We start from the raw sequence: 27,724 nt of genomic DNA, 5'->3' as shown, positions 1-27,724 counted from the left end.
GGCTCTGACAGATTCTGGGTTGTGAGCAGGGTTCATGTCCAGGTGGGCCACAGTGGGGGCCAGCCTAACGAAGGGACGTTTGCACCCTATCCTCATTACTCACAGATTCTGCATTTGCAAATTGGCCTGCTTGCTGAGGCTTATTCATAACCCCCAAATCATAGTGCTTTGGAAGTTGTTTACCGCCCTGCGCAGAGCGATGAAAAATCTGAATATTCTGACATGCACGTTCTCATCTGAGAACAAGGTGCCTTCTTGATTCCGTCCTCGTCGTGGTCTGTTATGTTTTTCGAGTTCTCCTACTTTGGGTTGATGGTTTCGCTGTTTAAAATGTCCCCCAAGTACAGTGCTTCTCTGCTGTCTAGGGTTCCTGAGGGTGAGAAAGCTGAGACAGGCCCCGTAGAGAAAATAGGGGTGTTAGAAGAGCTTCGCTCAGGCATGAGTTAGGCTGTTGGCCGTGAGTTCAAGGTTAACAAATCAATGATACGAATTAAATAAGGTATCTTTAAATAGAAACACACATAAAACAAGATGTGTCCTGATCAGGGGATGGAAATGTTGTGACCAGCGGTTCATGGGAACCTACCCCTGTGTTTTCCCCAAAAGCAGTGGTTCTGTTTCCACTAACTCAGTGTCTGTGGAGAACTTTGTGGAATGTACTGACCACAGATGCTGAGAGTGGACTGTGTGTGCATCGGGTACATAAGTCAGTCCCAGTCTCTCCACTGCACTGTCTGAATGTCTCTATCAGCAGTTCATTCCTCCGGATTAAGAAGTGCCCGACTCGTGCATGGTCTGTCTTTAAAATGCATGAGTCCTGGAGGGTAGGCACCATCCCTCTGTTCCCGAGCCTTGGTCCTCTCTCCCTCCAGTGAAATTCAAGGCTTGGAAAGAACAGTTTTCAAAGAGGGGAGCAGTCAGTGCTAATATGTCACATTCTGTGATTCTCACAGAAGCATCCTTTTAAGGAGCAGAGTTTTGATCGAGGCATAAAAATCAGGGACCTGTGGTATTCATGCTGCTGCTGCTAAGTCGCTTCAGTTGTGTCCGACTCTGTGCGACCCCATAGACAGTAGCCCACCAGGCTCCCCCGTCCCTGGGATTCTCCAGGCAAGAACACTGGAGTGGGTTGCCATCTCCTTCTCCAATACATGAAAGCAAAAAGTGAAAGTGAAGTCTCTCAGTCGTGTCTGACTCTTAGCGACCCCATGGACTGCAGCCTAGCAGGCTCCTCCGTCCATGGGATTTTCCAGACAAGAGTACTGGAGTGGGGTGCCATTAATAGTTACAGCAGTTATGTGAAGCCCCTTTGTTTGTTTGTTTTTGTTTTTTTGGCTACACCGCACGGCATGTGGGATCTTAGTTCCCTAACCAGGGATCAAACCTGCACCTCCTGCAGTGGAAGCGTGGAGCCCTAACCATCGGACTTCCAGGAAATTCCCCAGGCCCCTTTGCTAAGTGCTGTTTCTCAGTTAATCGTCACAGCCCTGTGAGGCTGGGGTTGCAGTGCCCAATTTACAGGCAGGGAAACTGAGGCACAGCAAGTGACTCAGTGGAAGCCCTCAGCGCTCCGTGGCAGACTCGGAACCTGAATCCAGGTTTATCCGAATCCAGAGCCTCGGCCTTTGCCCCTGAATTACCTGTATCCCTGTGTTACATCCCAAGATTGCAGGACCTGCTGCCTGTCCTAGATCCAGGTGTGCCTGGTCCTGGAGGGAGGGATGCTGCTGGGCCCTCCCCAGGCCTGCTGAACCCCATGGAGTGGGTAACCTCCTAGCCCCCTCCCCAAGTTGGCCATATATGATGAACCAGGTGAAGAAACGCAGAGGTGCAGAGATGGGGGCCTGGCCCCGCCTTCCAGTCTCTCCCTTGTCATCCACTGACAGTCACATCCTGTAACCCCCGCCCTCAAAGTCGCTGTTATTGTTGTTCCGTTGCTCAGTCATGTCCAACTCTTTGCAACCCCATGAACTACAGCACGCCAGGCTTCCCTGTCCTTCACCATCTCCTGGAGTTTGCTCAGACTCACGTCCATTGAATCGGTGATGCCATCCAACCATCTCATCCTCTGCCACCCCTTCTCCCGGAGTCGCTGGGAGACACTTTAACCTGGGAGGGGTGGAGAGTGTTTCTTCTCTCCCCACTCCAGTGCCTCCCAAAGGCCCCCAAAGGTAATGAGCCAGAGGCCTCGGCCTCCTCCACTTTTGAAAAGTCACTGAGGCTAACTTCCCTTATGCTCAGGCATCAGGGACTGTGCGCCCTGTAAAGTTTGATGGGGGAGGGGACCCAAGCCCTAAAAAGGGCACGGCCCTGGAGGTGGGATTTTGGGGGTGGGGGTGGGATGTTCACCTTGTTTTGGGAGGTGGGCCTGGGCCCAGGAGGCATGCTGTCAGACAGTGTCAGGACTGCTGAGCTGGGACGTGCACAGGACCCCGCAGAGGAAATGCGGTCACAACAGCTGTGAGGTGGGTCGCAGGGTGACTCAGTGTCGCCAGGGGCTGGAGGAATGTGACGCCGCAGCAGCTTCCTGCAAGGTGCAGATGTCCAGAGCCTGCCTCCTGGGGGTGCAGGCAGTGCCCCAGCCCGGCAGCATCAGGGGTTGGGTCAGTGTTCACCCCTTGAACCCTGGACAGGCCCTGGGCGTGACCCCACTTCTGGTTTAGAAATGGGGGTTCATTTTGTCAAAGCACACCCCTCTGACTCTGCTCATGGTTCACCCTTCCTGCAAGCCTCTGAAAGAGGGAGGGTGAGTATCCTTTCCCTTATCTCATTAGTGAGAGAACTGAGGCCCAGAGAGGGAGGGAGGCTTGCCCGAGGACACACAGCCAGCCTGTGGCTGAGGCTGGAACACAGCCCGGCCGCCTTTCTGGGGCAGAGCATTTCCTGCGCCGCTCAGAGCTGTCCAGCATCAGTCATGTCCGCAGTGACCACAGACAGAGCTACTGTGATGCTCCAGATGCAGTCGGCATTTTGTCCTCACCGCGGCCTTTCGGGGTCTGTTCTCAGTCTCATTTTACAGACCTTGAAAGGCCGGTCTCAGAGGGAAATTCAGTCAGGCCCCAGACACGAACGGTGAGGGAAAGAGAAATTTAAGCGGAGGTCCAGCGGGAAGGCCTGGGTGAGGGTGTGGAGAGCCCGCGTCTCCCCTTCTGGGCTGAGACCTATTTACCACGGGACCCCTGCTCCCTCCTCCTGCCTCCCGCTCCTAAACCCTGGGTCAGGCCCGGGAGGGGAGGGTTGTGATCTCCTTTCCATTTCCCCCAGATGATGGGGGAACCGCTGAGTAAGCAGCAGCGGGGCCAGAGGCCAAGGTCACGGTGGGGCTTGTGGGCTGCCACGTGGGGCGGGCGATTCCGGAGGGAAGGAGGCCAGCAGGGGCCAAGGACAGGCCTCCCCAGAGCCGACGGGCCTCCTGTTTTCCAAACCTGGTCCACGTGGGGAGGAGAAGACAGCAGAAGGAAGGTGGGCGAGGACCCCGGGAGCTCTGTAGGGACAAGCCTGGGGAGGCCTGGGCTGGGATCCATGTGCAAAAGGGACCTTGACCTACAGCCAGCCATGGGGGCGTGGGCAACTCCTGAGAGAAGGGGACCTTAAACCCTGGAGCAGACGACCGAAGACATGGTCTTCCTGAAGAACTTTCCAAATTGGGCAATGGCTAATGGTCATGGCACTGACATGCGTTGAGTTGTCTTTTTTTTTTTTTTAATCTTTTTTCTTTCTGTCTAACTAAAAACAAATCCCCCATACAGTATATGAATTCACACACTGAAAAGATTTAAACAGTAGAAAAGTCTAGACCCGCATTGTCCAGTACGTTAGCCACTAGCCTCATGTATCTGTTTTACAAATTAAATTAATTAAAGTGAAGTAACAGTTGAACTGGCCGTAGTGCAAATGCTCCAAAACCACGGGCAACTGATGGCGACTGCACTGGACGGTGCAGACACGGGACGTTCCATCACTGCATTCAGTTCTTTCAGGCAGCACTGGCTGGACCATGAGCAGGGAAAACCCTGCCAGCTGAAAAGTAAATTCTGGAATCAGTTTGGTTCCTTTGGACCTGTTTTATGTATTTAACTATGTCTGGGTATTCACCTTTCCCAGACGCAATTCTTTCTGGTCTGCCTGGCTCCTTGGCCCTGTATGTATGACTGTAGCCTGCCAGGCTCCTGTATCCACAGAATTCTCCAGGCAAGAATAGTGGAGTGGGTTGCTGTTTCCTGCTCCAAGGGATCTTCCTCACCCAGAGATCAAACCCAGGTCTCCCGCATTGCAGGCAGATTCTTTACCATCTGTGCCACCTGTTAGGCCTCATGAGAATGATATTTTGCTTTTTTTCCAAAAGAGGAAACTGAGATTCAGAGAGCTAAGGGACAGGTTGGAACACATTTGTTTTCTAGGCACAGAGGCCCTTTTCTTCCCTCGGTGTGTCCGGGGTAGCTGAGGGGCAACCAGGCTGGGGCTCTGATGATCTTTTCAACTCCCTGCACTGTTTCACTCAGTTGTATGTGAAGGAGAGACCCTGATGGGCACATTGATCTTCTGGGAAGTCTTTCCCCTGGCCATCTTTTCTTCCATTTTAATTGTTTCCTCTGAAATGTTCGTCCATTATTTTCTGATTTTCATAGTAATACACACTCAGTGTAAAAATTTGGAATGTGGAAAAACAGTGTCGAGAAGGAGACAGAAATCCCTTAATCCCAGGATTAAGAACCGCTCATGGACCACTTTATACTCCCACAGGCAGAGCAGGAGCACTCCGGTTCCTCCATGGCCCCGGTCCTTGGTCATGTAGGTCTGCCTCATCACAACCGTTCTCACAGGCTCCTGAAGTTTTAATTCCAGATTTTCTGATTTCTCTGCTCTTGAGAAGCTTTTCAGATGCTCACTGGCCATTTGGATGGTCTCTGTGTTAAGTGCCAGCTCAAGCCTCTTGCCCATTTTTCTGTTTGTTCTTATTTGTCTTGTTTTTTCCTCATCAATGTGTAGAAGTTCTATGTCTAATCTAGTTCTGAGCACTTTATGTTACAAGTATCTTCTCCCCCACAGGGCATAAATTTCACTGTCTTGATGGTATCTTGATAAACAGAAAGTCTTCATTTTAATGCAGTCAAACTTAAAATTTTATTTAAGGTTGAGGTGTGAGTGTGTGTTTGTGTGTGCAGCATTTAAGAAGTCGCTCTTCCATCAGATTATGAAAGTATTTTTTATTTTCTTCTAGAAGCTTTTTTTGTTTGTTTTGCTTTGTACATTTTATCAGAACAGAGTCTTCCTGGAACTGATTTTTGTATAAGCTGTGAAGAATGGATCACGTTTATTTTTCTCCCATGCAAATAGCTAGTTGTCTCAGCACATTTTGTTGCGAAGTTTGTCCTTTCCTCAATGTTCTACTGTGACCATATGTACCTCAAATGACTGTGTTGGGGGATCTATTTCTGGACTTGTCTAGTCCACTGACCTATGTGCCTGTCCCTGCCACAATACCATACCTTCTTCATCACTGTAGCTCTATCATAAGTCTTGATTTCCAGCAGCCCAAATCCTACCCCCTTCTCAAGTGTGTCTTGGATGATCTTGGCACTTTTCACAGAACACTTTTGGGGTTCTAATTGGAATTGCACCGATTCGTTCAATCAGTTTGCATAGGATTCATACCTTGAGGGTGTTAAGTCTTCCGCTCTGTGGACGAGATCTGCCCTCCATCTCTTTCTTGTATTGTATGCTTATAATGTTTAATAATCATACATTGTGAATAAGAGTCTAGAGGGATTTCACAGGGTGATGAAGAACACAGACTCTGAGATGGCCAGGGTTCCAATCTCAGCGCTGCCACTTTCTATAGCTTCAGTGAGTTGCTTAATTTCTCTGTGTCTCAGTTTCCCCTCTGTAAAATGGGAGCAATAACCAGCGTTATCTTGTAGGGTTGTTTGAAAAAGTCAACTTAGTTAATGTATGTGAAGCAGTTAGAGCAATGCCTGGCACAGAAATCTCTGTAAACATTATTTATGTTTGAGTAGGTAAAACATTTGCAGGATTCAAAATAAAAATATATATTTTAAAAGTTGTGATTTTTTTTCAAATGGTTTAGGATTGAAAGGACATCTTTATAGAGGTTAATGCCGCAGACTGCATCAAGGCTTTTTCTGCACTATTTCAATATTTTCATGTTTCTTGAATGAAAAAAAAATGCAATGAAATAGTCTTCCTACCTTTGTCCCCCACATGCCTGTTCCCACCCCTGCCCCACGAGTTGTTAGTTTCTTGTGTGTTCCTTCAGAGTGACTTTTTGCAAATACAAATAAGGCTTTTTTTTTTTTTTTCCAACAAGAGAGCACAGTCTAGACACTCTTCTGTACTTTGCTTTTGTCACTTAACCACATATCCTGAAAACCTTTCCATGTCAGTATGCAGAGAGCTTCCTTATTCTTTTTCTTTTTTTAAGTTGCATAGTATTTACAGAGGCCTTATGTTTGTTGATTTGTTGCTGTTGTTCAGTCACTAGGTCGTCCATCTGACTCTTTTGCGGCCCCGTGGACTGTAGTCCACCGGCTCCTCTGTCCATCGGATTTTCCAGGCAAGAATACTGGAGTAGGTTGCCGTTTCCTTCTCCAGGGGATCTTCCTGACCCAGGGATTGAACCTGCATCTCCTGCATTGACAGGCAGATTCTTTACCACTGAGCCACCCCAAGAAGGCACAGTTCTCTAGATCTGCATGTACAGAACTCAGCTCAGTTTCACATCTGAAACCCCGTTAACGAGAATTTTTTTTTTCAAAGTTCCAAACTGCTTTGATCATTTTTCAGATGGGTGATATAGTCCCATGGTTGAAATTCAAAAGGTGCAAAAGTATGTACGGTATTTATTTTTGATCGTGCTGGGTCTTTGTTGATGCATGGCTTTTCTCTAGTTGTGGCAAGTGGGGGCTACTGTCTAGCTGCAGCGTGCAGGCTTCTCACTGCAAGGGCTTCTCTTGTTTCAGAGCACGGGTTCTAGGTATTCCATCTTCAATATTTGTGGCTCCCAGGCTCTAGAGCACAGGCTCAGTAGTTGTGGTGCACGGGCTTCGTTGCTCCGAGGCATGTGAGATCTTCCTGGACCAGGGATGGAACCCATCTCTTGCATTGGCAGGTGGACTCTTTACCACTGAGCCACAAGGAAAGTCTGGCATCAGAGCACCTTAACATGCACGTATCACAGAGATGCACGGGGCCTGTCCATCGCCCTTGGTGACTTGGGTTCTTGTCCCCACTGCTTTCAGCTTCAATCTCAGCCAGAAGCTGGTACCCCAAATTCTGTCTTTTCTAGTGACCACTTCCATGTTCAGTGAAATTTCCCAGGAGTTTTAAAGGGGGCGGGGGAAGGGAGGGAATGTCAGTGCTTTTTCACTGTGTGTGGCTATTATTGTAAGTATTATTGTGAAAAGTCTAGAATGGTGTTGGTCCATAGTAGATGCTCAATAAATTACTGGATGAATGAATGTATGATAATAACCTCAATGAATGTTTGCTGTATGCCAGGCACTATCCTCAACAATTCCATAAGGCAGTAATGCTTATGTTTCCCATTTTAAATGTGAGGAAATTGGGACAGAATTGTTTGGTCATGTGCCAAGGCCACCATGCTGGGATTCCAACCCAGACTGTCTGGTTCCCAAGCCCATGCTTAAACTGCTAGTCGACATACCCCTCAAGGCCTGATCGCACATAGCACTGGGGCCAGAATGGGTACCATCACCTATGAACCAGGTTCTGACGGCAGTGGACAGCCCTAGCCTAGGTTGGTATTCGGGGAGGGAGGTCAGCAGGATGAGCAGGCTGACCTGCCCATCAGGCTGGGTTCAAGGGACTGGCTGGGGTATGGAAAGAGACTGGGACCTGTGAGCCAAAGGTTACAGAGGGAGAGTGGAGGAACTGTCCCCCAGTTCTGGGAAGGCTGTGGGGATCAGGCAGGCAGCCCGGGAGGCAGGGCTGGGAGCCAGGTGTGCCTGACACACGCCGGGCAGCAGAGGCCTGCAGCACACAGGTGTGGAAAATTTGAAGGCCGTGGACCCGCTCGATCCCTTGATGTGGGCTGTGACGTGCGAGCTGAGACAGCCAGACCTGTTCTCAGCACTTCCGGGGCCCGGAAGACTTGCTTGAACTGACTTCCCCTCGGTGAGGCTGTGGGCAGGGGCCCTCCAAGTCCGGTCCCAGCTTCCCGGGGGGCGCCCACCAAGGGTCGGGGGCTTAAGCTGCACCCTATGCCCTACCTCATCTCAGAAGGCTTTTTGGTCTCCCAGTGAGGAGACACCTAGGGAACTCTCTCACAACAGATCCCAGGCACCGTTCTTGGAGCCCCAGTGACTGTGGGAACCCACCAGGGCCTCATGCAGTTATCTGGCCCATGGAACTGGAAGCATTGGTTGAGCCTTTGCAGATTATATACATGTGAGCGATGCTGATTCTGCGACTAGCTGTCTCTCTTCCGTCTCCACGTGATTCCAAAGGCTGGGCCAGAGGTGGAACCAGGCAGCAGCTGTGGCTCAGCTTTCACAGGTCCAGGAAAAAGCATTTGGTGGAGCGGAAGCCACAGAGAAGCTGGCCTGGCTGCCTACCTTCTCTCAGACTGTCTGCTGGGCCAGAGCCAGTCTGGCTTGGCAGAGAGACTTCAGATGGTATGAGCTAGGGGTCTGGTGAATCGCAGAATCACGGAATGCATAGTGCTGGAAGGAACCCCAGTCTCAGGTCTCATCCACGCTCAGACAATGCATAGCCCAGTACCCAGCCCATGGCTGGCAACAGTAGGCGATCCCAGCAGACTCTCTCTGCCGAGCCTTTAGAGTGACAGTCTGGGCAGCTGCTGCCCATCAACTGGAGTTCACAGGGAAATTCAACCTACCTGCCATTCCAAATCTACAGCAGTCTTCTCATTTTACTGAAGAGGCCGCTGAGCCTGGAGACGGGAAGTGAGTGAGTGGCCAAAGGTCTCAGCGTGAACAACACAACCAGACCATGGTCTCTTGAGTCTGAGCTGTGTCATTTCCTTTGTGTTGTCCCTGTTATCCTGATGAAAACAGTATCTGCATGTAATTACTCATTTCCTAAGCTCTTTTTGTCTCCTTTCATCTCCACATTGTGATCCCAACCTCAGAATTCAACAAAGTTGCCCATAGTTCCCCAAGAATGTTGTGTACCTAGCTGCAGAAAAGCTGAGCTGTCTTAGGTCATGTTAACAGGAGTAGACTATCTAGATTGAGAGAGGTGATGGTCATGCTCCTTTGTAAGCTGCTCAGGGCACACCTGGGAGACTATTTCCTAGCTTGAGACTCTACATTTCAGAGGTAGAAAGACAGAAGGATACTCAGCACACTCAGGAGGATAAAAACAGTACAATGAAGGGGTTCAAAACCACTCCATAATTTATGGTCAATTGATTTTCAACAAGGGTGCAAAGAAAATTCAATGGGGAAAAAAATAATCTATACAACAGACGCTGCTGGGACAATAGGATCAGTTCAGTTCAGTTCAGTTCAGTCGCTCAGTCGTGTCCGACTCTTTGTGACCCCATGAATCACAGCACGCCAGACCTCCCTGTCCATCACCAACTCCCGGAGTTCACTCAAACTCACATCCATCGAGTCGGTGATGCCATCCAGCCATCTCATCCTCTGTCGTTCCCTTCTCCTCCTGCCCCCAGTCCCTCCCAACTCCAGGGTCTTTTCCAATGAGTCAACTCTTCACATGAGGTAGCCAAAGTACTGGAGTTTCAGCTTTAGCATCATTCCTTCCAAAGAACACCCAGGGCTGATCTCCTTCAGAATGGACTGGTTGGATCTCCTTGTAGTCCATGGAACTCTCAAGAGTCTTCTCCAACACCACAGTTCAAAAGCATCTCCAAATGCAAAAGGAGGAGGTTGGACCCTATCTCACATCATATGCAAAAGTTAATTCAAAATGGAACAAAGACCTAAGTGTAAAAGAAGAAAACAGGGGTAAATTTTCATGATCTTGAATTAGATGTTGGTTTCTTAGCTATGAGACGGAAAGTACAAGCAACCAAAGAGAAAATAGGTAAATTGGATCTCACCAAAATTAAAAACTTTTGTGTTTCAAAGGACACCGTCATCTTTCCTCAGGAAAATTAAAAGACAACCCAAAGAATGGGAGAAAATATTTGCAAATCGCACACCTTATATAAGGCACTTAAACATAGGATATATAAAGAACTTACAACTCAATAATAAAAAGATAATCTAATTCTAAACCAGGCAAAGAATCTGAAAAAAACATTTTTAGAGAATATTTACAAATCGTCAATCATTAAGATTCTCAGTGTAGTTTTACATCAGAGAAATGTAAGTCAAAATCACGATGAGACATTCGCTAAACTTTTGTGATGATCGTCTCATGATGTGAGTTAGCCAGATCATTATTCTGTACATCTTACACTTATACAATGATGTATGTCAGTTATATTGCAGTAAAACTGGAAGAAAAAAACACAATGAAATATAACTTTATACCCACTAAGATGACTATAACAATAAAGATAGCTAATAACGGGACTTCCCTGGTGGTCCAGTGGCTAAGACTCTGCGCTCCCAATGCAGGGGCCCTGGGTTCAATCACTGGTCAGGAAACTAAATCCCATATGCCACAACTAAGAGTTCTCACACTGCCACTAAAGATCCTACATGCCTCAACGAAGAGCAAAGATCCCACATGCCACAACTAAGATCCAATGCAGCCAAACAAATAAAGAATAAATATTTCAAAATGATAATAACAGGTGTTGATAAGAATGTGGAGAAATTGGGACCCCCCCGCTGCCCCGCACTGTCAGTGGGGTGTAAATTCTTTAGCCATTTTGGAAAAACAGTCTGGCAGTTCTTCACATGCTAAATATAGAGTTACCATGAAAGTTGAGCGACTCTTTGCGGCCCCATGGGCTATACAGTCCTTGGAATTCTCCAGGCCAGAATACTGGAGTGGGTAGCCATTCCCTTCTTCAGGGATCTTCCCAACCCAGCGATTGAACCCAGGTCTCCCACCTTGCAGGCGGATTCTTTACCGACTGAGCCACCAGGGAAGACCAAGCCAACAGCACCTAGTATTCCCAGGAGTTCTCCCATCCAAGTACTAACCAGGCCCGACCCTGCTTAGCTTCCAAGATCAAATGAGATCGGGCGCATTCAGGGTGGTATGGCCGTAGACAGAGTTACTGTATGACCCAGCAATTCTAGTCTTAAGTATATACCCAAGAGAATTGAAAACAATGTCTATACAGAAACTCATACATGAATATCAGTGGCGTTATTCATAAAGGCCCAAAAGCGGATCAACCCAAATATCCATCAACTAATGGGACAAGTACAATGCGGTATGTCCATACAATGGAATACTATTTGGCACTAAAAAGAAATGAAGCACTGGAGCTTCCCTGGTGGTTCAGTCGTAAAGAATCCACTTGCCAATCCAAGAGACGTGGGTTTGATCCTTGGGCCGAGAAGATCCCATGTGCTGTGGAGCAGCGAAGCCTGTGTGCCACAATTACTGAGCCTGTGCTCTAGAGCCCAGAAGCTGCAACTCCTGACCCCACGTGCCCTGGAACCCGTGCTCCACAGAAAAGAAGCCCTCACCCCACAACTAGAGAGTAGCGCCCACTAGCTGCAACAGGAGAAAAGTCCGCACAGCAGCAAAGACCCAGCATAGCCAAAAATAAATAAAATTTTTAAAAAAGAAAGGAAGAAAGGACTGATGCATTACGTAAGTTGTGACAGCGTGAAAGTGAAAGGGTTAGTGGCTCAGTCGTGTCCGACTCTTTGCCACCCCATGGACTGTAGCCCACCAGGCTCTTCTCCCCATGGGCTTCTCCAGGCAAGATTACTGGAGTGAGTTGCCATGCCCTTCTCCAGGGGATCTTCCTGATCAGGGATCGAACCTGGGTTTCCTGGATTGCAGGCAGATTCTTTACTGTCTGAGCCACCAGGGAAGCCCAGGTGAACCTTAAAAACATGCCAAGTGAAAGAAACCAAACATAAAAGACCACATACTGTATGATTCCGTATGGGAAATATCAGAATGCAAACCTATAAAGACAGAAAATGGATTGGTGGTTGACACCGGCTGGGGCATTAGGAGGAAATGGGGAATGACAGTTAATGAGGACAGGATTCCTTGTTGGGATGATGAAGATATCCTAAAATGAATTGCAGTGATAGTTGCATGATTCTGTGATTGTACTGAAAACTATCTCAGTGTACACCTTAGAATATTACTAGAAAGCAAAGCACTCCGTATGCAAATTCATGGAGACTGTGCGTAAACCAATGTGTGGCTCAGTGTCAGACACAGGGGAAAAGTTAAATGTTACCTGTGGGTGCCATAAGGAGAGGGGGGCTGATCAACCTGGAGAAGAGCTGACCCTAGGGCATCAGCGGAGATGTGTTGGCCTTCTCTGCGTAGTTGAAGGGCTGCGTGGGGATGGGGTGTGTTGTCCCTGTGGCCTTATAAGGGGTAGAAAAAGAAACAAGAGGAAGGATTCAGAGGAACAGATTTCATCCCAATAGAAATCGAGGACTGGTTCTCAGAATGACTTGCCTAGTGAGGTAGTGAGCTCCCTGTCATTAGAGGTCTTCAAACAGATACAGCTACGTATTGGGATGGTATAGAGAGTTCCCAGTGTTAGGGGAACCTCTGAGGTAGAGGACAGCTGATAGGTTTACAAAGTCTTGTTCAATATTCAGAAATTTTAAGCTAGTTGTTAAATCATCGATAACTTCTTATTAGCAATGGTGGGAATACTTACAGCCATGGCAATCCTCATTCACTATACGTCAGGACTTTTTTTTTTTGTCGTGAACAGGTGCTTAATAGCACATCACTGATCCAAGCCAACTGCTCCAACAGGTCTTTTGGAGTGCTTGTTACTCAGCAGAACGTGGATCCACTCACCCACGTGCAGTGAAGTCAATCTACTGACACCAGGTTGTAGTGAAGGAAAGTACACCATTTACTGCAGGTGGCAAGCAAACAGCGTGAGCAGTTAGTGCTCAAAAGGAAAACCCGAAGTTCCCAGTGGCTTTCAGGGAGAGGTTTTTAAGGCAATATAAGGTGAGAACAGCAGCTCAGGGATGTTCTTCTGATTGGTTGGTGGTGAGGCAACAGGGTGATGTTTTGGGAATCTTCATCAACCTGGTTCCAGCTAGTCTGGAGTCTCTGTGCTTATGGTCAGCCATGTAGTGACCATCCTTTACCTGGGTGGCTGATCTTAGTTTCTGCAGAACAACTCAAAGATATGCATCAGATTGTTCTGCGGATCCCTTAAGGAGGGACTAGGACACTTTTTTTTTTTTCACTGAACTACTAAGTTGTCATTGCTTTTCTTGATGGACTGCTTTCCCTTTGTTTCTGCATTCCCTCGCTTCCCTAATTACTGACTGCTTCAGTCTGCTCTTTGGAACTCAGGTAAGGCCTAGGAGATCAAAACCTTTTTCTACAAACAAGAAACGGCACAGCAAGGGGCTTTTGTACCCAGGAAGGCCCCAAAGTGTCCTACTTCGTTTCGGTTCCCCCTTTTCTTCGATAAACCTCAATCCTGAGGGGAACAGGGGCAGGCCAAGAAAAGGAATCAAGTTTTGGATACAGAGGTTAATCATAAACCCAGTGGGGCAACTCAGTTCCCAGGGAGCTTGGTTTCATGCTCATCCACCCCCAAAATTCCCAGATTCTCCTCCTTCACCAGTGGGTTCACCTTCCCTGCCCTGTCCCAGGATCTGATGAGCCTTGACTTCTTCCATGAACGGTCGTGAGCTCTTCATCTCATCTAGGAGTTACCACTTAAGTGTCCACTGTGGCTGAGTTCTTCCTTACCCTGTCCCATGACCTCTGAGGCAAGTGGTGTAGATGAAAGAATTAATCAATAATTGATCTAGGGGCCTCCCTGGTGGCTCAGCAGTAAAGAATCCGCCTGCCAGTGCAGGGGACTCGGGTTCAATCCCTGGTCCACGTGCTGCAGGACAACTAAGCCCATGCACCACAGCTACTGAGCCCACGTGCCCAGAGCCCGTGCTCCGCAACGAGAGAAATCACTGCGGTGAGAAGCCTGAACGCTGCAACAAAGAGTAGACCCCGCTTGCTGCTGCCAGAGAAGGAGCTTGTGCAGCAACGAAGACCCAGTGCAGCCAGAAATAAATACGTCTTTTAAAAAAATAGTTGATCTAGAAAGAAATGAAATTTTTTATTTGCACCGACCTGAGCATTATAATCCAGGAGACTGTCTTTCAGAAAGCTCTGAGAATTGTTCCACCCTTTTAGAGGTCAGAGCCCAGGAATGAAGTTTTTGAGAAAAGGCCATACTCAAGTTATTGACAGGTTACACAGTTCAGATCTACACTACAAAGTGTGTAGTGGGTCATGGGTCCTCGTGGCCCCTTGCAAGATTAAAGAAGGAATGTTGTCACCGAGGGAGGTCTGCTTAATGGGGTTGCACAACACACACTAAAGGGGAGGGAGGAGGCTCAAACCAGCAAGGAAGACATTTATGTTTAAATTTTCTCATCTCGGGCTTCCCTGGTGGCTCACTGGTAAAGAATCTGCCTGCCAGTGCTGGGGACATGACTTTGATCCCTGGTCTGGGAAGATCCCACATGCCTCAGAGCAACTAAGCCCATTTGCCACAACTGCTGAGCCCACGTGCCACAGCTCCAGAGCCTGTGCCCTAGGGCCTGTGCTCCACGACAAGAGAAGCCACTGCAGTGAGAAACCCCTGCACCGCAACTATTAATAGAGAGTAGCCCCCATTCGCCGCAACTAGAGAAAACCCCGTGCAACAACGATGACCCAGCACAGCCAAAAATAAATAGATCGGGTTATTTTAAATTTTCTCATCTTGCCCTAAAATGTGAATTTTAATTTCATCAGTGGCCTAGGCTCCCTGTTTACAGTGGGGGACACTGAGCCCAGGGTGGGTGTTTGTTCATAGCACCGGGGCCTCGGAAGGAGTTCTCCCAGCTCCAGATACCTGCCGCCAGTCTTGCATGTTCCCGTTGGCATCTTCACCTGTAGTCAGAACTCCAAGCTGTCACTCACTCTGGCTTCAGCTGCTGCTCCTTGGCCCAAGTCTTGTGGCTGCCACAGTGTGGAGACACAGTCCCAGTGACCTTCTCTGGCTTCTGCTCTGCTGATGCAGTTGTCAGAAGATTTTCCTTAAAGTCCCCCAGGGCCTGATTCTTTGGACAGACTCATCTTGATTACCTTTCAACACAGGCCCTCAGGCTCCAGAACGGTCTTAAAAATGCCAAAGAAAACAAACAATGGGAGTCATTCCAGAGGAACTGGCCTGGCAGAAGGGACGGCTTAGGTGTTCTTGTTGCAGAGAAGAACCAGTTCTGACTCCACGTTGGAACCGTTTCTTTGACTTGCTTTTCGTTGCTGCTGTTACGTGCATGCTCAGTCACTTCAGTCATGTCCGACTCTTTACCACCCCATGGACTGTAGCCCGCCAGGCTCCTCTGTCCATGGGATTCTCCAGGCAGGATTACTGGAGTGGGTTGCCATGCCCTCCTCAAGGGTGTCTTTCCAACCCAAGGATCCAACCCGAGTCTCTTATGTTTCTGCATTGGCAGGCAGGGTCTTTACCCCTAGCGCCACCATGATAACAATATCTAATGGCCTGCCTCAGAGGACCCTGCCCCTCTGCCTGACTGTTGGACTGTATGTGTGTGTAAGTCACTCAGTTGTGTCTGACTCTGCGACTCCATGGACGGTGGCCTGCCAGGCTCCTCTGTCCATGGAATTTTCCAGGCAAGAATACTGGAATGGGCTGCCATTCCCTTCTCCAGGGGATCTTCCCGACCCAGGGATGGAATCCCAGTCTCCTGCATTGCAGGCGGATTCTTCTCACCATCTGAGTCACCAGGCAAACTCAATTGTTGGACTAATTGTTAGCCTTTGTTCAGCTTTTAGGAAGATAATCTGACCCTGCCCACCTGTGAACCGCTGCAGGAAAGAAGAGATTAACACACCCCTTCCACAGGCTGGCTGTTCCGGAGATGTTTTGTAAGACAGACGGCCCTTTCTTTGTGTTAATACTTCACTTCCTCATTGCTTCCCCCTCTCTATTCTGCCTTTTGACTTTAGTTCCTCACCGCTTCTCTCTGGTTCTATAAAAGAAGCTGGCATCCAGACCCCAGCAAATGGTCATTTTGAGACATTAGTCTGCCATCTTCTCTGTCAGCCGGCTTTCTGATTAAAGGCATATTCCTTGTCTCAACACCTCGATTCATTGGTCTGTCGTGTGGCAAGCAGAGCGAGTTTGGACTCAGTAACGTCCTAAGACCCCCACTCTACAATGCCTGGGCTTGTGGCAGGTTCTGGAGGACCTTGGGAGAAGATGCATGTTTCTGACATTTTAAAAATAAATAAGTCATTGCAGAACTGGCCAAAGCCTCCTTCACACAGTTCCCAGATCCCATTTTCTTCCAGCTCCTCAGAGGTCACCATTGTTCTGGATTTGGTGTGCCTGTGTTGTGTACACTTTTACACTTTATATAAGTGTTTTCATTCCTTCTGTAATTTGCTTATTTCATTCAACATTGGGATTTTGTTTTGTTTGATTTTAAAACTTCTTAACTTTTTCTTTTAAAATAACTTCAGACTCCCAGAAAAGTTACTGGAGTAGTACAGTGAATTTCTGTATTACAGTCTTCAGTCAGATTTACCAATTATGAACATTTTATCACATCTGTTGGTTTCCTTTTCTTCACTTTTTCTGAACTGTGTGAGAGTAAGTTGCAAGCATTGTGCTTCTTTACTTGCATATATGTCTTTGAATATTTCCCAAACAAGGACATTCTCTTACATAACCTCAGCACAAGGATCAATATCAGGAAATTAACATCAATGCAACTGACAGGATTTTGAGATTTCACTCAATAGCAATTGGTTCCTAACTTTTAGCAGCTGTGTGATAGTCCAGGGTGGAAGAATCACAACTTATTTATCATTTTCTCATGTCTGTTTTTCATGGATGGACATTGGTTGTTCCCATTTTCTCTCATTATTTTCAATTGTCTCCTTATGCCTGTGTGTGTCCTGGGAGTGGGGCTGCTGGGGCCTGGCTACAGCACCCCTCTTTTAGATTTTGACAGTCTTTCAGAGCAGGTGCAACTGTTTCTGTTCTCATGGGGGTGCTTTTCCTCCTTGGTGTGCCGGTGGCATTCAGGGGGCTGAGCAATGGGTTCTCACCTATCCCAGGCCATTTCTCATGTTGGCATTCGTAGGAGAAACAGGGCAGGACCACATGTGTGGTTAGGCCAGCTAGAGTAGTGACATATGTGAGGTGTTCTTGTGTGCCAGATGCTGCTTCATGCACATTACATGTGGCAGGGCTTACCAGCTCCATTGCACAGATGAGAAAACTGAGGACCACAGAGGTTAAACAACTCACCCTGGGTCACATGGCCAGATGTGGCAGGGCTGGGCCTGAGACTGCTTGAGTCCTAGTTTTCATCATGGGGCTATGTGGAATGTGAAATGACCACCACGTCTCTAATTGTAGTGAGAAAGTGGGTGGGGACAGCCATGAGTGACTGCCCTCTCCCCCCCACCCCCCCTCCCCCCACCGTGTGTCTCAAGGCTCAGCTGGTTCTCCAGGATCAGACACGAGGAAAACACCCCTGGGGCCTCTGGTTAGTTTTGCCCCAGCTCGAGAAATAGCTGTCACTTCAAAAGGAGGGAGGCTTTGGACTTCTGGAAGCTCAGCTTGGGCCTGGGAGCCCCACTGGGCAATTCAGTTATGGCTCTTAGAAGCTTGCTCTCAGTCACTCTCGGGATAATAGCTCGCAGTGTGCGCATCTCATCCTCTCCACTCCCGAGGGAAACCCCCTCGCCTGTTATACTTGCTCCCCATTTCACAGAAGAGGAGACTGGAGGTGAGTGTGGCTAGACAGGCAAATAGAGTCAGTGCGGAACTGGCTTGGCAGTGTGTGAAATGACCACCAAGCCAGCGCAGGAGATCCCAAAGCCACCAGCTCTCCACCCCGCATGCATTTATGTGACAAACCAGTGTAAATCAAACACATTGATTTAAGATGATTTTAATCATAGAAGTAATGCATAATTGGCATAAAAATTTGAAGCAGCCCCCCTGTGGGCACTTCTCAGAAATAACAGTTCTTAATCCAGTACTTTGGCCACCTCATGCGAAGAGTTGACTCATTGGAGAAGACTCTGATACTGGGAGGGACTGGGGGCAGGAGGAGAAGGGGACGACAGAGGATGAGTTGGCTGGATGGCATCACTGACTCGGTGGACGTGAGTCTGAGTGAACTCCGGGAGTTGGTGATGGACAGGCAGGCCTGGCGTGCTGTGATTCACGGGGTCGCAAAGAGTCGGACACGACTGGCGACTGAACTGAACTGAACTGAACTGAACTGAATGATGTCATACAGAGCCTTCAGGACATTATTTCTGTGTATGTTTATATTTCTCTGTTTCTGTGTTTATATAAATTCCAAATGGGTCCACAAACTTTGCTGCTGCTGCTGCTAAGTCACTTCAGTCGTGTCCAACTCTGTGCGACCCCAGAGACGGCAGCCCACCAGGCTCCCCCGTCCCTGGGATTCTCCAGGCAAGAACACTGGAGTGGGTTGCCATTTCCTTCTCCAGTGCATGAAAGTGAAAAGTGAAAGTGAAGCCGCTCAGTTGTGTCTGACTCCTAGCAACCCCATGGACTGCAGCCTCCCAGTCTCCTCCATCCATGGGATTTTCCAGGCAAGAGTACTGGAGTGGGGTGCCGTTGCCTTTTCTGCCACAAACTTTAATGAGCACTTTCTTTGCCAAGTACTATAAGGATACATATACATGGGAAATTTTTAAAATTTCTTCAAGAACTAGAGTAGTGTAGAGGTTATTATCCCAGACTCTGGGTTCAGATTGTCCAGATTTGAAGCACAGCTCTGCCACTTAGAGGCTGTGTGACCTTGGGCCTCCCTGATGGCTCAGCAAGCAAAGAATCCACCTGCAATGCAGGAGCCCCAGGAACCTTGGTTTTGATCCCTGGGTGGGGAAGATCTCCTGGAGAGGAAATGGCAACCCACTCCAATATTCTTGCTTGAAAAATCCCCATGGACAGAGGAGCCTGGCGGGCTACAGTCCAAAGTATTGCAAAGAGTCAGACATGACTGAACACACAACCTTGGATGAGTTGTTTAACCTTTCTGTGCTTCAGTGTCCTCATCTTTACATGAGACTACCAGGTAGATCGGAGAAGGCGATGGCACCCCACTCCAGTACTCTTGCCTGGAAAATCCCATGGATGGAGGAGCCTGGTAGGTTGCAGTCCATGGGGTCGCTAAGAGTTGGGCACGACTGAGCGACTTCACTTTCACTTTTCACTTTCATGCATTGGAGAAGGAAATGGCAACCCACTCCACTATTCTTGCCTGGAGAATCCCAGGGACAGAGGAGCCTGTGGGCTGCCGTCTATGGGGTCGTACAGAGTTGGACACAACTGAAGTGACTTAGCAGCAGGAGCATCAGGTAGATATGTTAGTTTCCAAGAGCTGCAGCAGCAAGTCATCACGAACCTCGCAGCTATTAAGAATAGAAATGTATTTTCTCATGGTTCTAGAGGCCAGAAGTTCAAGACCAAGGGGTCAGCAGGGTTGGTTCTGTCTGGAAGCTCTGAGAGAATAGGGTCATGCCTCTCTGCAGCCTGTGGTGGTAGCCGTCAATCCTTGGTGTTCAAAACTCCTAACTCTACTTTCTTCCCTGCCTTCTTGTAACTCTGTGTCTGTCTGGGGGCTGCTGCATGCAGGATCTTAGTTCCCTAAACTAAGAACCCCTGCCTCCTGCAGTGGAAGCTCAGAGCCCTAACCACTGAAGCCAGAGGATTCCTCTGTGTCTTTCTATGAGAACACCTCTCTTTGAATTTAGGGTCCACCCTAAATCCAGAGAGCTTCCCTGGTGGCTCAGACAGTAAAGAATCTGCCTGCAATGCAGGAAAGGTGGGTTTGATTCCTGGGTTGGGAAGATCCCCTGGAGAAGGGAATGAACCCACTCCGGTATTCTTACCTAGAGAATCCCATGGACAGAGGAGCCTGGCAGGGTACAGTCCATGAGGTCGCAAGGAGTCGGACACGACTGAGCAACTAACACTAAATCCAGAATGAGGTCATCCTTAATTACATCTACAAAGATCCTTTTTCCAAGTGAGGTCACATTTGCAGGGGCTGGGTGTTAGAATTTGGATCAGTCTCTCTGAGGGACACGGTACTAGCCACTCCAGTAGGCGTGAGGATGACTGTGTGCCACGGGCTATTGGGGATGAACAGGCACGTTGCTGCCCTGACTGGCATTTCCAGGGCCCACACCTCCCACCCTGGCCCCTCCATGTCATCTGTGTGCTCACCCCCTTGTACAGAATGATGGGGCCATCCCATGACACTGAATGCTGGGCCCAGGTCTCTTTCACTCAGTAGACTCACTTGGTCCTGGAGTGGGGGCCTGGTCAGGACTGCGGGTGGGATGGAGCTGGCCTTTTCCCAGTCCTCCCCTTCCATCCCACACTCCCCTGCCACCCCCCGAGTTCCGGCCAAGTCTGCACAAGGGGGCCTTAGTTCTCCTTCCAGTGATGCGTCATTGGAACTTTCTGAGCTGCTTCCCCAGGGCCCACGCAGGCAGCCCAAGGCCAGCACCCTTGTGAGCTGGGAACTAAGGGGCCTTCTCCCAGACAGGCAGCATCCAGCCAGGGCCCCGCACCCTTAGCTGACCCCACACCCAGGTGGGCCCCTCAGGTGGCCTCTCCACCCCAGAGCAGGGCTTTCCTTTCTCCTCACCAAGGTTTAATAGTCAATGACTCAATGCAGGCAGCATGCCAAGGTGGACACACCATGCCAAGTCCCTCCTTCCTCTAGGAGCTGGTGAGAAGGTCCCCAAATAAGCCAGGATGCTGAGCCCAGGCCTGGTCCCTTTGGCCCAGGGCAAGGGTTTTTCCTGGTGTCTGGCCATCCTGCGCCTGGGTAGGGCAGCCTGGGTGTCCTCGGACAGCCCACCCCTTGAATTGAAAGGCTGTTAGGACTGCTGATTAGAGCCGATCTCTGTTTCTCCTGTGCAAGCAGAAGGGAAACAAGTCATGGAATGATTTCTCTTTCTGGTGGAATTGCCCTGAAGTGTCTGGGCTCATTATTTTGTGCTAACAGTGCCATTCATTACTCGGGGTTCTTGTGGCTGCCTTCACAGGGCCCTCAGCTGGAGCTTGGCTGGTGAGCAGGAGGGTGTGGGTGCTGGGGTGGTTGACTGTGCCAGCATATGAAATATAGGCTGTCACGTGGACTCAGTGATGGTCCCTCAAAGTCAGAGCTGGTGTGGCCACGCTGTTTAATGACCGTGATCATGGCAGTGCAACAGCCTGCATGATGCTGGCTCAGGGTGTTCGCACCTCTGCCATCCTGCTCGAGCCCGACAGTCCAGCCTGGAGCTCCAGCATCAGCTCCAGCATTTAATAGTCACAAGTGGGCATCCAGAGAGCTCAAGTGACCTGAGGCTCAAGGTCATCAGGGACTCAGGGGGTAAGGGGCGTCTTCCTGGCCCCATTACCCTTCCTTACTTGGCCTGGTCAGAGCAGGTATCCCTGCCACTCTGTCCCTCCAGGGCTCTGCTGCTCCTGTGACCTGGTGCAAGGCCCAAACCTCCCCCAGACTCAGCTGCTCCTTCGCTAACTTATAGTCCTTGCTGTAGCCTTTGAAACTTAGAGTTTCCACTCCAAGCCTCTGATCCTGCCAAGCCACCACTTAGAGGGCCCTGAGCAAACCCTTGTTATTTCCACCCTCGACCACCCAGAGGGGAAGGAGAACATTGAACAACTTGGACAATTCCTGGAAAGCAGCATCTTAAGAGCCTTTGGCCTCTTGAGCGTTTAGTCTGAGTGGCCACGCGTAGCCCCTTCAGTGCTCATGTCTGGAAGCTTTCTGCAGTAACCCCAGGTCTTATTTGTCTTTCCACCGGCACTGGCTGAGCTCAAGTTATAAAAGGGATCCTCCAAGTTATTTGTTTCTGTGCCCCGAAATTGGCTTTTTTGTTCATGTCAAGCCATGGTTCCCTGGCACTTGAACGGGGCTCAGATGTTGACTTGGCTACAAGATGAGTGCAATACACAAAGGTGTACCCCACTCTAAATGTGCTGAGTCCTAAAATCAAGGCTGCAATGTGGGAGAACTATAGTGAGAAGAGGAAAACAAGAATTCCAATTAGCGAGTTGAAAAGAGAAACAGTAGCTAGCATTTCCTGAATTGTGTGCACTCTGCCAAGTTCTTGACAAATGTCCCATCAAATTTTCACAATTATCCTATGAAGTATTTTTATACACGTGAATAAATGGAAGCCCAGAGAAGTAAAGGATCTGGCCAGAGATCACACAAGCCTAGGGCTTGTAGTGCATCAGGCAGCCTTCTTCTGAATGGGCCCTGAAGGATGGGAAAACTTTATCCCCAGTGGTTTGTTATAAAAAATATACTAGACATACAGAAGAGTCAAAATAATTATGGAGTAAGCACTTACCCTTGATGTTTTTGTTTATTCCTCTGTCTCTCCACCTTATTTTTTCTTCTGCATTTTGAAGAAACTTCTGGACACCCCAGAATATTTAGCACATATATCACTAACTAGAGTTTAGTATTTCTTTATGGTTCTTTTTTATTGTTTTGGTATAAAATTTGCATATAATAAAATGCAAATATACTTAGCTAAGTGTACCAGCTGAACTTCATATAAATGGATACACATCATATGTATTTTTTGGCATCTGGCTCCTTTCCCTCAGCAGTGTTTTTGAGGTTTATACATGGGATGGTGTATATCAGTGGTTCCTGTTTGTTGTTGAATATTTTCCCACTGTGTGAGGTACCCCTGTCTGTTCATTCTCTGATCGATGGATGTCTGGACGAGGTTGGGACTATTATGAATAAAGCTGATATGAACACTCAAGGAGACGTCTTTTCATGGGCATACTTTTGCCTTTCTTTTGGGTACATATCTATGAGTGGAATGGCTCAGCCATGGGGCAGGTGTATATGAAAGTTGACTTGAAAAGCCTGCCTTTTTTCAAAGTGGTTGTACCAATTTGCATTCTCACCAATAAAGCATGAGCGTTCTGTTTACTTCCCGTCCTTGCCAACATGTGATGTTATCAGTCTTTTTAATTTTAGCCATCCTAGTGGTTGTGTCGTGGTATCTTATTGTGGTTTTAATTTGCATTTCCTTAATGACTAATGATGTCGAGCACTTTTTACCTGCTTCCTGGTCATGTCTTCTTCTTTGAAGCATCCTCAAAGCCCCTTTAAAAAATTAATTTGTGTGATCTCTATTAGATACATGCTTTGCAAATATTTGCTCCTAGCCTGTAGTTTGAGTCTTTAGGGGTTTTTTTTTTTTTTTTTTTTTTTGAGTCTTCATTTTCTTCATGAGGTGTTTTCATGGGCACAAGTTTCAATGTTGATATGACTAACTTATCCATCTTTTCCTTTATGGTTCTTGCTTTCTGTGTCTAGTCTAATAAATGTTTGCCTACCTGTTGAGAGGAAGTCACAGAGAATCTGGAGGTACTGCAGGTGGACAAAATAGCTGGAGCAAGAGTGTCAAGGGAGGATGTGCAGGTTTGCAGGGGTGGTGGACAGCGGCCTCCTTCTGTGGGCTGGGGGCTCCAAATGGGAATGCCTTCAGTATCAGGGACTGGATTGGACTCTTCCATCAGTGGGAGCCATTGAGAGTTTTAGAGCAGGGCAGGGACATGATCACAAAAGGAGAGATGACACAGTCCCTTTGGTGCTGGAGCCTGGGGCAGAGTTTCTACTTGGTCACCCTGAAAGCAGCAGCCTGTACCTCAAGATGTAGGTGGGACTGCTGGGGGCTGGGGATAGGGGATTGGGTTCATCTCTGTGGTCCCAGAGGCCAGCCAGGCCCCACCACATCTTAACCAGTCCATTTCTTCTTGCCAAGAAAGCCCAGGGGCTGGTGAGAGCAAGTTGCTAGCCAGAAGCCCAGGGAAGGTGCTTATATATGTGGATTTAGAGGCGACTCTCCCAGTAGATCCAGAATCCTTAGAGAGACACACCCCCGGCCTCCCCTGCCGGTCCCTGACCTCACCTTCTCCCACCCTCACCCTTCTACCTCCTGCCACCCCCAGGCTTCCTCGTGGTTCCTCCTGGACCAGGCAGCTCAAGCCTGCTGCTCAAGGCCTTTGGTGCCCCTGAGTCTGGAATCTTTTCCCCAGCTGTCTGCATCCAGATGTTACTCAGTCTTTTCAATGAGGGCTCCCCTGACCCAACCCTTTGCTTGCCTGGCCGGTGCTCAGCACCATCTAACACCGCAGGGCACCCCTTCACCTTGTCTGTGGCCTGACTCCTCTTCCAGAGATGAGGGGTTTTTCTCCTTTTTAAACTATTTTGTTCTCTGCTCTAACCCCATGCCTGAAACAACATCTGGTGTGTTCAGGCCCTCAGAAAATATTCATAGCATAAATGAATTCAAGGCAAACTTTCTCATTTTTTTCAAAGTTTGTTTGATCTTGGTTCCACAAGAGAAAATGGGGACCCTTGTCCTGAAAGTCCAGGTCCTACCTAGCTACCTGGCAGATAGAGGAGTCTTCCAGACCACTTCTCCCCATTGTACAGATGCAGAAACTGAGGCCCAAGAGGGAACAGTTGTGCTCACAGACTTCACTAAGCAACCTAAGCTTAGTTAGTGGCAGAGGAAATGGGAGCCAATTGCTCTCCCTCCAGTGGCTGTTAGAGTCCTAATTGGCCTCTGAGGGGAAGCCTGGGGCCAAGCAAGAAGATTTTAGGATGATTATAAAGCCTTTTGGTGCCAGAAGATATTTTTGTTCTTCCAAGGAAGGCTAGAAGAACCTAGAAGACCAAGAATGTGTATTTCTGGGTGATTCTGGCCTCCGCTGTCTTTACTGCTTTCCCAGAGGAGATGTGGACCATACTTCGGGGTCTGGGAAGAGGTCATGTCCGAATGAGCTGGACCGCCCTGCTCTCAAACTCTAAATGAGACCCAATTCCACAGCCTGTAGATGCCCCCCAGCTGCCCCTCCCAGCCCCATGACGCCTGCAGCTGCCTGGACACTCCTGTTGGCCTGGTGACCTGGCACACTCTTGTGTCGACCCAGAGGAGAAATTCATAAGAACCCCCGACACACGCAGCTTCCAAGGAGGGAGGGCGGGCTTCTAGAAGGATTAGGAGTGAGGAGCATCAGAAGAGGAAATTTTTTGTACACTGACTTTGCTGGATCTCTCACTATACATATCTTTCTAGTCTGGTCTCTGCAAAATCCAACACAACTGGATCCGTTTAATCGCACTTTCCCAGCCTCCCCACCACCCAGAGAACCGCCAGGACCCCCGCCCTCCCCTCTAGGGAATGCTGTTCCCTCATCAGGACTCCTGGGTCCCCATGTCCTCTGACCTCAGCAAATGGTTCCACTTTTCTGTGCCTCTAGCAGGACTCATCCTGGCCTCATCCTACCCCACCCCCAGGCAGCTCCTTAACAGCAAATGCCAACCTGATCTCTGGTGCCCTTCGGCAGCATCTCAGGGATACAGGACGAAGGAGAGGCACCAGCTGCATCTTCCTGGTTTTATAACTACCCCTTTTGGTCTGGTGGTTAGGACTCCATGCTTCTACTGAAGGGGGTATGGGTTTGATCCCTGGTCAGGGCGCAGCTAAAAAACAAACAAAAACAGCAACCACAGTGAAAAAGGTTTTCACCCCTGCAGATACCCTGAGAGATTTCGTTCCTCAGGTAGCAGGCAGACAGACCACACAGCCCCCACCCCACCCCCGACTCAGAATTTGAGGCACCAAGATACTGTTCCTCCTTTCCTGGAATCAAACTCACGTGCGTGTGTGTGTAGGGAGTCGGGTGGAGCAAGCGTGCTGTGGAGAGTCTGGAATCTCTTGGGCCGGTCCTCTACTTGTCCTGCCAATTCTCAGGCCTGTGATGTCCCTCCTTTCCCAAGGGCCCTGACCTGTTTCATCCTCATCCTGGGGATTGACTGGGAGAGAGACAGGGAAACCTGGAAATGTCTGAATCAGCACATCTAACCAAAATACAACGCAAGCCCCTTATGTAGTTTTACATTTTCTGGTAGTCACACTAAAAAAAGGAAAAAGAAAGAGGTGAAATTAATTTTAATGATGTTCTATCTCAGTATGTCCAAAAATGATCATTTCAATACACAATCAATGTAAAATATTATTAATGAACTATTTTGTGGTCTTTTTTTTTTTCATACCAAGTCTTTGAAGTCCTGTGTGTATTTTACACTTAGAGTGCGTCTTAGTTCAGACAGCTCACTCTTAAGAGTTGATATGACTAGTGGCTATCGTACTGGACAGCACAACTGTCTTGATCTGGGTGATGGTTACTTGGGTGCAGACATATGTCAAAGTTTGTCTAATTGTATATTAAAGACTAGTGCATTTTACTGTATGTAAGTTACACTTCAGTTAAGAAGTTGTTGTTGTTTTTTTTTTAATTCTCTTCAGGTCTGTGCTCAGATGCCATTGTTTTCATGAACCCACCCTGGGTTGGAATTGGCTCCTTCCATTGCACTGTCCTCCTGCTATATTAGTCTGATCTTGTGCTACAGCTGTTTATTTCTGTGTATGTCTTACTCATTTTAAGTGCCTTAAGGTGAAGATCATGGTTTGTCCATTTTTTAATTCCCCAAAAGGCCCTGGCTATGCAGATGCTGAATAAGCAGCATGATTTATTCAATCCAATAAGAATTGAATCCCCATTTGTTGTCAAGTCCTCTCTGGACCTGTGTCAGGATGCGCTGATCATTCTATTCTGTTCGCAGTCCTATTCCAGATGTTGGCAAAGGAGAAAGACAGGAAGAGGAGGAGGAAGATGGCGTGGGGCCCGGCCTGCCAGGCACTCCGAAGAACTGCCTTCCTCGCCGGGACATCAGCGTCCTGGAGAAACTCGTCAAGACGTGCCCGGTGTGGCTGCAGCTGGGTCTGGGCCGGGTGGAGGCGGCCAGGATCCTACACCGGGAGGCGGCTGGGGTGAGTGGGGTGGTCTGTCCACCTCGTGGCCGGTAGGCAGGTACAGCTGTAAGGAGCTGCTCCAGCTCCCACGGAAGTAGCTGCCCTCTGCCTGCACGTTTGCTCTCTTTTTAGGATTATCAGCGTTCCAACCAGAGCTCAGGATTGAGGGACTCTTGGGCCGTCTGGTTTCTGCCTCGGAGAGCAGGTGTCCCTCTGCGGAGCCTCGGGCAGCGTGGCTAGCGGGGTGTGTCTGGCCACTTGGGTGTCCCAAGCAGGACTGGCACTTTGAGAACTCAGCCAGGCATCCAGGGACTAGAGAATATCAGAGACCGAGGAACCTGAGAAATCATTTTACATCCGCCTTATTTTACATGTGAGGACGAGGGGCTGTGTGATAGAATCGAAAGGTTTCTCTTGTTTGAGTGGTTTTTTTTATTGGGGGGGTTTTGAGTCAGGCTCTGTGAGTTGGGAAATGGCTTAAATTTTCTGAACCTCACTTTTCTCTTTGAAATGGGGCCATTAATAGTATTTTCCTCCCCATGGTATAAACATCACAGAGGAAGATAGATAGGTACATGATAGAATATGAGTCAGAGCTCATCAAATCCCACCCACCCTCCACCACCCCCGTACATGCTACTTCCTTTAAATTTTTAAAATTTGTTTAATTTTAAAAGTGATACATATA

General features: G+C 48.5%; 1 protein-coding gene, 1 long non-coding RNA gene and 1 other non-coding gene across 3 annotated transcripts in view; 1 reads left to right on the top strand and 2 right to left on the bottom strand.

Moving 5' to 3' along the window:
* RIN3 (Ras and Rab interactor 3) overlaps window positions 1–27,724 on the top strand; it is a 136,412-nt gene that overhangs the window by 14,416 nt on the left and 94,272 nt on the right. Inside the window, exon 2 of the mRNA XM_025271502.2 lies at window positions 26,847–27,054. Coding sequence (XP_025127287.1) covers window positions 26,847–27,054 — 208 coding nt within the window. The remainder of the gene's footprint in view (window positions 1–26,846; window positions 27,055–27,724) is intronic.
* On the bottom strand, window positions 9,751–12,930 carry LOC123330829. The gene is made up of 3 exons (XR_006547021.1): window positions 12,788–12,930; window positions 12,353–12,478; window positions 9,751–9,946 (listed from the first exon to the last, which is right to left on the bottom strand). It is a non-coding gene; the product is annotated as an uncharacterized LOC123330829 (long non-coding RNA).
* On the bottom strand, window positions 11,075–11,193 carry LOC112580949. Its single transcript, XR_003105408.1, has one exon. It is a non-coding gene; the product is annotated as a 5S ribosomal RNA (ribosomal RNA).

The sequence above is a fragment of the Bubalus bubalis genome, chromosome 20, assembly GCF_019923935.1.
Source record: "Bubalus bubalis isolate 160015118507 breed Murrah chromosome 20, NDDB_SH_1, whole genome shotgun sequence".
Taxonomy (NCBI): domain Eukaryota; kingdom Metazoa; phylum Chordata; class Mammalia; order Artiodactyla; family Bovidae; genus Bubalus; species Bubalus bubalis.
The sequence above is the reverse complement of the archived record's forward strand: the minus strand, read 5'-3'. Positions and strand labels throughout refer to the sequence as shown.